At 43.8% G+C, this 10,893-nt stretch overlaps 1 protein-coding gene across 1 annotated transcript; it reads right to left on the reverse strand.

The window, feature by feature from the left end:
• Positions 1 to 5,559: 5,559 nt before the first annotated feature.
• LOC111982423 (C-X-C motif chemokine 11) lies at positions 5,560 to 7,281 on the reverse strand. The gene is made up of 4 exons (XM_024013991.3): positions 6,979 to 7,281; positions 6,531 to 6,648; positions 6,287 to 6,370; positions 5,560 to 5,951 (listed from the first exon to the last, which is right to left on the reverse strand). The coding sequence occupies exons 1-4, from the start codon at positions 7,049 to 7,051 to the stop codon at positions 5,897 to 5,899; spliced, it is 330 nt and encodes a 109-aa protein (XP_023869759.1). The 5' UTR covers positions 7,052 to 7,281; the 3' UTR covers positions 5,560 to 5,896.
• Between the last annotated feature and the right edge of the window lie 3,612 nt (positions 7,282 to 10,893).

Genomic DNA, 10,893 nt, shown 5'->3' on the forward strand with positions numbered 1-10,893 from the left:
AAGTTTACATACACTAAGTTGCCTGTGCCTACAAACAGCTTGGAAAATTCCAGAAAATTATGTCAGGGCTTTAGAGCTTCTGATAGCTAACTTTGACATCATTTTGTCAATTTGAGGTGTACTGTGGATGGATCAAGGCCTACCTTCAAATCAGTTGCCTCTTTGCGTGAACTTCATGGGAAAATCAAAGAAATCAGCCAAGACATCAGAAAAAAATTGTAGACCTCCACAGGCCGGTTCTCAGTCTTTGTTGTAGCAATTTCCAAACGCCTGAAGGTACCATGTTCATCTGTAAAACAATATACGCAAGTATAAACACCATGAACCAACAGCCATCTAGAATCAGGAAGGAGACGTGTTTTGTTTCCTAGAGAATGAACGTACTTTGGTTGCGAAAAGTTGCAAATCAATCCCAGAACAACAGCAAAGGACCTTGTGAAGATTGACTAGAAACAGGTACAAATTATCTATATCCACAGTAAACGCCGATTCTATATCAACATAACCTGAGAATGCAGCTAACAAGGAAGAACCACTGCTCCAAACCGTCAAAAAAAGCAGACTACGGTTGCAACTGCACATGGGGAAAAAGATTTACTTTGTGATAATGTCCTCTGATCTGTATAAACAAAATAGAACTGTTTGGCCAGTAATGGCACCGTTATGTTTGGAGAAAAAAGAGGAGGCGCAGCATCATGTTGTGGGGGCTTTGGCTGCAGGAGGGACTGGTGCAGTCACAAAAATAGATGGGCTTCATGAAGAAGAAATTATGTGGATATATTGATATATCTCAAGATATCAGTCAAGAAGTTAAAGCTTGGTCGCAAATAGGTCTTCCAAATGGACAATGACCCCAAGCATACTTCAAAGTTGTGGCAAAAAGGCTTAAGGACAACAAAGTCAAGGTACTGGAGTGGCCATCACCAAGGCCCTGATCCTCAATCCTACAGAAAATGTGTGGGCAGAAATGAAAAGCGTGTGCGAGCAAGGAGGCCTACCAAACCTGATGAACGTCCTGACCAGATTTATTATGGTTTTGCTTGGTTTAGTGTTGGTCAGGACGTGAGTCTGGGTGAGAATTCTATTTGTGTGTCTAGTTTGTCTGTTTCTATCCAGACCTAATATGGTTCTCAGAGCAGATGTAATCGTTTCCCTGATTGAGAATCATATTATAGGAGGCTTGTTTTGTGTTGATTTTGTGGGTGTTTGTTTCCTGTCTCTGTGATTGTCTGCACCAGATAGGTCTGTCTCGGTTTTGCACATTGTTATTTTGTATGTTGTTTTGTAGTGTTTCACTTGTTCTTTATTAAACATGTTTACACTAGCCGCGCTGCACTTTGGTCCTCTCCTTCACCCCTGGAGAAAAACCGTTACAGAAACACCCACCAAACCCGGCACCAAGCAGCGTGGAAATGGCAACAGCAAAGCAGAAGCTGCGTACCAGGAGGAATGTTCTGGGAGCAAATTATTCAACGGAGAAGGACCTGGGCTAAGTTGGAGAGAATCGCCTGCCTCGGAGGAGAAGGAGGCAGCCACAGCCACGAGCGTGGATTGAGAGCAGCACGTAAGAGAGGCTGGAAGCCGAGAGCTCACCCAAAATGTTTGGGGGGGGGCTAAAGGGGAGTGTGGGCGAAGCGCGTGGATACTGAGCCAACTCCCGGCTTGACCGTGGCGTGAGAGGGGCGTCGTACTGGTCAGACACCGTGTTTATGCGGGGGAGCGCACGTGCGTCCCAGTACGCTGCTTAGCCCAGTGCGGGCTATTCCACCTTGCCGCACTGGTAGGGCTAGGTTGGATCAGGGCTCACCGGGTGGCCATGAAACGGCCAACATATCTGGCCTCCAGTACGTCTCCTCGGCCGCGTACGACGGCACCAGCCTTACAGGTGGTGCCCCGGTTCGCCTGCATAGCCAGTGCGGGCATCCACCTCTTCCCTGCCCCGCACTGGCAGCTACGGAGCATTCAACCTTGGTAAGGTTGGAGAGGCTCCGGTGCTCAGACGACGTCGTGTCCTCCTTCACGGTCCGGTATAGCGCGCCACCTTTCCCGCCCAGCCCTTAAACTATACAAGCACCACACCGTCCTTACCTCCACGCACCATGAGCCTTCAGTGCATCTCCAGAGCCTGTTACATTCCTTCCCACGCAATCCATTTCCTAGTTCAGCAGTTGCATACAGTCCAGCAACCACGCCACAAGCCTCCCTGTAGCGTCTCCAGAGCCCTGTTACCACTTCGCTTCCCCGCACTCGCCCTAGATGTGTTTGCCTCAGCCCTCTCCAGTTCCTGACGTGTACCACCACCAGGCCTATCAGCGCTCGAGAGTCAGTGTTGCGCCTTTCTGCTCCCCTGCACTCGCCCGAAGCGTGTGCCTCAGCCCGGTACCTCCAGTTCCGCACCACGCACAGGCGCTATAGTACGTCTCATGCCGCCAAGTCGCCGTCGCAGCGTGCTGAACTGCCGTCGGCCAGGCGCATGAACTGCCCGCTCTGTCAGCGCCAACTGTCCGTCTGCCCAACGCCGTCAGAGCTGGCCGTCTGCCAAAGCGCCATCGGAGCCATCCGTCTCCCCCTATAGCGCCGTCGAGCCATCCGTCTCCCAGCGCCATCTTAGCCATCCGTCTCTCCCCCTCCGCCGTCTAGAGCCATCCGTCTCCCCAGCGCCGTCTGACCAATCCGTCGTCCCGAGCCGTTAGAGCCCGCCCGTCTGTCCCGAGCCGTCAGAGCCGTTTCGTCAGTCAGGAGCCGCTAGACATTCGTCAGTCAGGAGCCGCTAGAGCCATTCGTCAGTCAGATCTGCCAGTGGCCCCAACCAGACAGGATCTGCCAGAGCTGCCAAACAGACAGGATCTGCCGAGCCGTCAGCCAGCCTATGAGCGTCCAGAGCCTCAGCCATCATGAGCTGCCCTACAGTCATGAGCCTACAGTCATGAGCTGCCTACAGTCAGAGCTGCCCTAAGTCATGAGCTGCCCTACAGTCATGAGCTGCGCCTACAGTCTATGCTGCCTTACAGTCCGGAGCTGCCCTACAGTCCGACTGCACTCAGTCCGGGAGCTGCCACTCAGCCGGAGCTGCACTCATCCGGAGCTGCCACTCAGCCGGACTGCCACTCAGTCCGGAGCTGCCACCTCAGTCTCGGAGCTGCCACTCAGTCGGAGCTGCACGTCATGCTGCATTAGTCCGGAGTTGCCCCCTTCCTGTCCGTCGAGTACCTCTCTGTCCTGAGCTACCTCTTCTTCCTGAAGCTACCTCTCTGTCCTGACTACCTCTCTGTCCTGAGCTACCTCCAAAATCATGTGGGGGCCTTGGGGAGGATTCTTAGCCAATCGTGGGCGAGGGTCGCCCCTCAAAGGACGCTAAGGAGGGGACAAAGACAGTGTTGAGTGGGTCCCTCGTCCCACGCGACTGAAGCCGCCACCAGCGGGACAGATGCCATCACCCAGACCCTCCTCTTGTTTGTAGGTTGCGTTCGATCCGACCTCAGCAGAGGGGGCTAACTGTAACGTCGACCAGATTTTTTATGGTTTGACTTTTTATCAGTTCAATGAAGTTTAAAGCTTTGGTCGCAATATGTCTTTCCAAATTGGCATATGACCCCCAGCATCTTCCAAATTTTAGCAAAAATTGGCCTTAAGTACAACAAATCAAGGTAACTGAGTGGCCATCCACAAAGCCCGACCATCATTCCACAGAAGTAATTTTACAATTTTCTTCAGGATTTTTATAGTGTAGCAATATATGATAAAAGCTGTTTGCGTAGCAAGTAGCCTACAATACTGTACTGTAACGTCCTGTACCAGATTATTATGTGTTGCTTTTCTAGTTGTCAGGACATGTAGTTCTGGTGAATTTCAATGTATGTGTGTCTTAGTTTGTCTTGTTTCTATGTCTCACTAATTATGCGTTCTCTAATCAGTCAGATCCGGTAAATCTTTCCCTTATTAATCATTAATTAGGAGCTTGTTTTTAATTTTCAGTATGTAATTTTAGATGGTGTTGTTTCCCTGTCTCTGTATTGTCTGCACCCAGATAGTCTGTCTCCGTTTTCACATTTGTTATTTTGTATTGTTGTTTGTAGTGTTTCACTTGTTCTTTATTAAACATGTTTAACACTAGCCGCGCTGCACTTTGGTCCTCTCCTTCACCCCTGGAAGAAAACCGTTACACCTGACTCAGTTACACCAGCTCTGTCAGGAGGACCTAATACAGGGAGTTTTTTTTACCAGGATTAAATGTCAGGAATTGTGAAAAACTGAGTTTAAATGTATTTGGCTAAGTTGTATGTAAACTTCCGACTTCAACTGTATATTCAAGACCTCCTAGAGCCTTTTGTTGTTTTCAATGACACATTTAGAAAGCTATGTCATCTTGATTTATTTAGAAAGCTACCTTATCTTGATTTATTTAGAAAGCTACCTTATCTTGATTTATTTAGAAAGCGACATTATCTTGATTTATTGATAAAGCTACCTTATCTTGATTTATTTAGAAAGCGACATTATCTTGATTTATTGATAAAGCTACCTTATCTTGATTTATTTAGAAAGCTACATTATCTTGATTTATTTAGAAGGTAAATATTGGCGTCTAAATAATTTTCTGGTATTATCATTGACTACTTGGTAACACTTGACATTGACAAGTTGTTATTATACCTGTGGAGTTGACTATTAGGTAACACTTTATATTTAGTTGATCTTATACATTTACATTCAGTTGATCTTATACGTTTACATTCAGTTGATCTTATACATTTACATTCAGTTGATCTTATACATTTACATTCAGTTGATCTTATATCTTTACATTAAGTTGATTTCATACCTTTATATTAAGTTGATCTTATACATTTACATTCAGTTGATCTTATACCTTTACATTCAGTAGATTTTATACCTTTACATTCAGTTGATTTTATACCTTTACATTAAGTTGCTTTATGTTTGTGTAGTAACGCTGTAATTACACAAGTCAGTGATTATCTGGGTTTAGGTACTAAGGTCCTCCAGTAGATGGTGCACATTGACAGTATTGTAATGGCTGGAAATCAACATTTCATGAACATTTATTTGGACATTTATTTCACATTTAGTTTGTGCCAATAAATCCGATTATATAGGATTATTACACGTGACTGTAATATGTCTAACCCTAGTGTGTTCAGTTCATGTATTCCAGTAGTTGAGAAACGTCATGTTTGTCGAGGTTCACCCCAGGTCGCTATGGCATCAGTACATTTTTCTCCTGTCCTGGAAGTCCAGCCTTTGTTTCTCAGCCAACCCCTGCAGCTGTTGAGACCAGCTGTGTTTAAGTCATGATCACGGGTCTTATTTCAGTGTTGCCRTACATGGGACCCTCTCTCTCTCCACAGTGTTTCATACTCTGTCAAATGTTAAAGGAACTGTTCCCATAGCACTCTCTATAGACAATGTGTATTAGGCCCTATGCATTAATTGTGACAGTAATAATGCTTGTGTCACCCCATATTGCATCATAAGACTTGGTATAAGCATTCATAACAAATGGAGTGTTATGATTTAAGAGAACGTTGAATCTTCAAGTTGTGTCAAAAACCTTTTTATTTCAATTTCAATCACATTTATCTGTTCATTAATATACACTTATTTGAATAACAAATAGAAAAATAAATAAAGAGTTTTACATATGATATCTTTAAATGTCTCACAATTAGTGTTGTATACTTGTAGTTCTCTCTCTCTCTCACTCTCTCACTCTCTCACTCTCTCACTCTTTCTCTCTCACTCTCACTCTCTCTCTCACTCCCGCTCCCTCTCTCTCAAGTGCAGTGCAGCCCCCAACATTCTTCTTGGTCACATGACTTCTGGGAAAATCCAATCGGTGGGTTTTCCATGCCCCTCCTCCCCTCCTCCGTTACGTTCACACTGCTTTTCTCTTAAGACACCTCTTCTTTTTATTGTCGTCCTTGTTTATTCTATTTGGAAGGAGGGAGAAGAGTGTTATTCTCAGAAAGGACTAATGTTACATGGATTATATTAAGTCAAGCGCTGTAGGATGTTTCTAAAGTATGTGCTTTGGCATGCTTTAGCCTCATGTCTGCTACTTAATGGTGTGATTAAACTATAATTACAGTAACTTTTATAATTACAGTAACTTTTATAATTACAGTAACTTTGCTTTTTTACCATTAAATCTATATGTCATTAGATTGTGATAAATGTTGATCAATAAGTTATTACATTGTAATAACTGCAGTATAGTTCTGCCAAGGTATGGTGATGATGGGTCTGATGATGTGATCTATCTTACTTGTTCCAGCAGTTGATGAAAAACATGGCCTTTCTTCCAACAGGGTTCAGGCACCTTGTGGCTCCATCTTCTGCCAGTGTAACACTGAAAATAACAAACCACACATACACACAATTAATGCTTGTGTCACACAACTGATATAAGGCTGATAGAGGTGATTGTCATGTCATAAGTTAATGTCAGAAACAWACAAACAAAGAAAGAGAGAGAAACCACKTTCTGCTTAAATTAATGCAGTACTTACATGATTTCAGTAGTGTCGCAGTAATGGGTCTTTTCAATGATTTCAAAGTCATCAATGATTTCCTGGATGTGCATAATGGTTCCTGGGCATTTGCATCTGGCACCTGGAATGTACTGAGCTGTAATGAGAGTTATAAACATCAATTAACATGGTSAAACATTTTAATGGAAAAGTAGTTTTATGAAAAATCTGTTTTCAAATTGGATTTTGGATAAGAATTCACATGAACGCATTTTTGCACATTGCTTGTTCTATGAAGAAACTGTACATAACTGCAATTTCTATAGTATTCTACACTAATTTTATGCTATATGACAGCCACCATATGCACAGTAGCCTAGTCACTGCAAAATACCTAGTCGGTCGGGTAACTAGTAAAGCATGCACACTGCACCGTACATTCCATATATCGTAGCTGACATTGCTATAAATTACTTTGAAATCTTACCTCCGTTGAGCTGTATACAAACTCCCAGCAAAACCACCAGGAAAAGACTGCAGGCTTTTGGTGCGAAGGCCATCGTGAATGTAAGTAGCGAGAGGTGAGAAGATGGGGAGGTGAGGAGTCAAGCGGCCGTGAAGTGAAAGTGAAAAGTGAAGAACTAGTGGGATCCATTGTCCTTTTTATAAACTACAGAGGGTTTGGCCAAATCCCATGTTCTTTCCCAGCAAACGTTCAAGAAACAGCAGACCTCTTCCCCGGAATTTCCCAGCTCACTAGGGTAGAAATGAAGGAATGTTGGACTACAGAGCAGGGTGGAARGGGCGGAGGGGATATGGGAGTCTGCAGATAAATATGCGGTCACGAGAGTCTTCACTCCTAACTTCCTAAGACATGTGACTGGGGGAAAGTGAAAGCCAGGGTGAGTCAGTGTTGCAAGTCACTGTGGTTCATGTCGAAGTGGCCTATTTGCAGGCAGAGCTGTCTGCAAACCTGTTATTTTCAATAATGTAAATTAGGCTGTCTCAGATTCATTAGTTGGACAGATCCGAAGTCTCCTTCCAATGACTTCCTCCTTCTGAAAACTGCTCTTTATGACATCACAGATCTGGGGGTCAAACAAGAGGTGGTACTTCGGAAGACAAAACTCACCCCAAACTTTCTTGAATAGAAATAACAAAAGCTAATAGGAAAAGTGAAAGAAAAAGTGTATAAACTGCATAGAATGTTGATGGTTCTTCTCCTTCTTCTTCTCCACCAGCATGCCCAGGTCAGAAATGCTGTCTGGRGCAAGTAGCAACAGCAACATCATGATGACACGATGACCAGTCATCTCTATTCTGTGAATCTGTCACGCTTTACAAAAATCGGACCCAGAAGCAGACCAGGACAAGGTGAGTATGAAGATGGTGAGAATTTATTTAAATGATGAGAACGTGGAGGTAGATAGTTCCGGGTGGCGGAGCGGGCAGCGGAGGTGGGTTGATGGGAGTGGATGAGCAGATCCAAAGGATAGGAAAAAACACTAGCGACGAGCAGACAGGGATGGGTGATGGGTTCCGGGGAAATGGTGGTCATGGCTAACGATCCGGCAGGGAATGGATGTCAGGTCAGGGCTTTTGAAGGGGAGAGGTGATGATCAGGACAGGTGTGCAGATTACTGATGGGATACAGGTGCGGGTGAACATCGATCTCCCAACAAGCTAATTCGCCCGGCAACCAGACAGGGTGCGTTCCAGGACAGAAACACAGGCAAACACAGACTCAGGAAGCGGGATTTGTGACAGAATCCCCAACCTAAATCTGTTGCCCGACACCTTGTTTAACCAGAAGTGAATGATTAAACCCAGGATGTTTCTGGTGTTTTCAGTCATGTGTGTTGTGTCTTGTCAGAGATTAGTTTTCGGGCGTCTGTCCCCATGTCTTTCTTTTATTTTGTATTTTTTTTATTTAACCTTTATTTAACTAGGCAAGTCAGTTAAAAACAAATTCCTATTTACAATGACGGCCTACCAAAAGGCAAAAGGCCTCCTGCGGGAACGGGGGCTGGGATAAAAAATAAATTAATAAAATATAAATATAAATATAGGACAAAACACACATCACGACAAGAGAGACAACACAACACTACATAAAGAGAGACCTAAGACAACAGCATAGCAAGGCAGCAACACATGACAACATAGCATGGTAGCAACACAACATGACAACAACAGCCTCCAACACTCTACTCAACAAATTGGATGCAGTCTATCACAGTACCATCCGTTTTGTCACCAAAGCCCCATATACTACCCACCACTGCGACCTGTACGCTCTCGTTGGCTGGCCCTCGCTTCATACTCGTCGCCAAACCCACTGGCTCCAGGTCATCTACAAGTCTCTGCTAGGTAAAGCCCCTCCTTATCTCAGCTCACTGGTTCACCATTGCAGCACCCACCCGTAGCACGCGCTCCAGCAGGTATATCTCACTGGTCACCCCCAAACAATTCTTCCTTTGCCGCCTCTCCTTCCAGTTCTCAGCTGCCAATGATCGGGAACGAACTGCAAAATTATCTGAAGCTAAGACTCTTACCTCCCTCACTAGCTTTAAGCGCAAGCGTAGCAGAGCAGATATCAGACAGACATCCAGTCATCATTAACTGCCACTGTCTACTCATCTAATACCCCTAATACTCATTCCCATACTGATTTTATATTATTTATCTTGCTCCTTTGCACCCCGGTATCTCTACGTGCACATTCATCTTCTGCACACACCTACCATTCCAGTGTTTAATTGCTATTGTAATTTACTTCGCCACCATGGCCTATTTATTGCCTTACCTCTCTTATCCTACCTCATTTGCACATGCTGTATAATAGATTTTCTACTGTATTGTATGTTGATTGTATGTTGTTTATTCCATGTGTAACTCTGTGTTGTTATGTGTCGAACTGCTTTGCTTTATCTTTGCCAGGTCGCAGTTGCAAATGAGAACTTGTTCTCAACTAGCCTACCTGGTTAAATAAAGGTGAAATAATAAATAAATAAATAAATACCACAGAGTGCAATCACAGCAGCAAGTTTTGTGATCTGTAGCCACAAGAAAAGGGCAACCAGTGAAGAACAGACAACATTGTAAAATACAACCTATATTTGTTTATTTTCCCTTTTGTACTTTAACCATTTGCACATCGTTACAACACTGTAGATAGCCATAACATGACATATGAATTGTCTCTATACCTTTGAAGCGTTTGTGAGTGTAATGTTTACGTTCATTTCTGATTGTTAATTTGTTTAATATCTACTTCACTTGCTTTTGGCAATGTAAACATATGTGAGAGAAGAGAAGAGAGAGAGAGAGAGAGAGAGAGAGAGAGAGAGAGAGAGAGAGAGAGAGAATGTATCTTTTCCTCTAATATTGACGGACCATGTGTCTTTACTGTAACTGTGACTCATAACTCGTGACATGTAAGTTACTGTACATCTGAATTGGGTCATTTCACAGCTCATGGTCATGCATGTATGTCACAAACAAATGACATATGAAGGAAAACTTACCTTTTAGGTGAAAAGTTTGGGTCTACCAAACCGCACTTTGAATGGTGTCTCTAGAGAAGACAAAGCATGAAAACATGACATGTGAAGATGGAGTCAGGGTGACATCATTCATCATATCAGGAATAAATATTCTAATCATTTTAGCTTCCTTTGCTGCTATAGAGTACAGCCACAATATCTAAGTTAATCAGCGGCCAGATGAAAGAAGAAACCATCGCTGAAATCATCGTTGACACCAGTCTCTRCCTTTAATGTTGAAGCAAATGGAGTTTAAWTGGTTCACTGCATTCCTTTTAACCTCCAAAGAGGCCCCTACACACAAACACACACAGCTCTCAACACTAACCTTTCTTTAGTAGTGTTGAATTACTCCACCCGCCCCATATTGAGCTGAGTAGACCCGGTGATGATGGGTGAGCCGAAATATGCAGAGAGCTGCGGTCACACTGCAATGGAAGGCCATGCTACTGCTCTTCCCACAAGCCTTGACTCAGGCAACGGTCTGCCTTCAGTAGCACTTTCAGTAGAAACTGTACAAACTGTCTCAGAAGGTGGTGAATAGCATACTTTTAGTGTGGACTCACAGTATCTCAATGTTGTTTTACTGTATATTGCTCAAATCCTCCTCAGGTGAGTTGGTCACTGTTACTTAACAGCAGATTTATCAATTTTGGGTGACTTTGTGATGTAGGTGCCAATGTGCGATTCTATGGAGTTTTGACGATGTATCACTTTTTACATTTTTCAGGCTTACATTTTGTTAATAGACAGTAGAAACAGACCCAGGGGTGAAGGTTCTGTCTCTAGGCTCATCCTGGCTGATCAGCATGTATTGTATTTGCCCATCTCCTAGTGCTCTATTTATAGCCTTCAAG

The sequence above is a fragment of the Salvelinus sp. IW2-2015 genome, linkage group LG21, assembly GCF_002910315.2.
Source record: "Salvelinus sp. IW2-2015 linkage group LG21, ASM291031v2, whole genome shotgun sequence".
Lineage (NCBI taxonomy): Eukaryota > Metazoa > Chordata > Actinopteri > Salmoniformes > Salmonidae > Salvelinus > Salvelinus sp. IW2-2015.

What these genes read in the sequence shown, in the direction of transcription:
- LOC111982423 (XM_024013991.3), bottom strand. Translation starts at nt 7,051, where the DNA reads ATGGCCTTCGCACCAAAAGCCTGCAGTCTTTTCCTGGTGGTTTTGCTG. An exon ending in TTGTATACAGCTCAACGGAG is followed by an intron (nt 6,649 to 6,978) that starts GTAAGATTTCAA and finishes CTCTCATTACAG; the next exon opens with CTCAGTACATTCCAGGTGCC. An exon ending in TTCATCAACTGCTGGAACAA is followed by an intron (nt 5,952 to 6,286) that starts GTAAGATAGATC and finishes CCTTCCAAATAG; the next exon opens with AATAAACAAGGACGACAATA.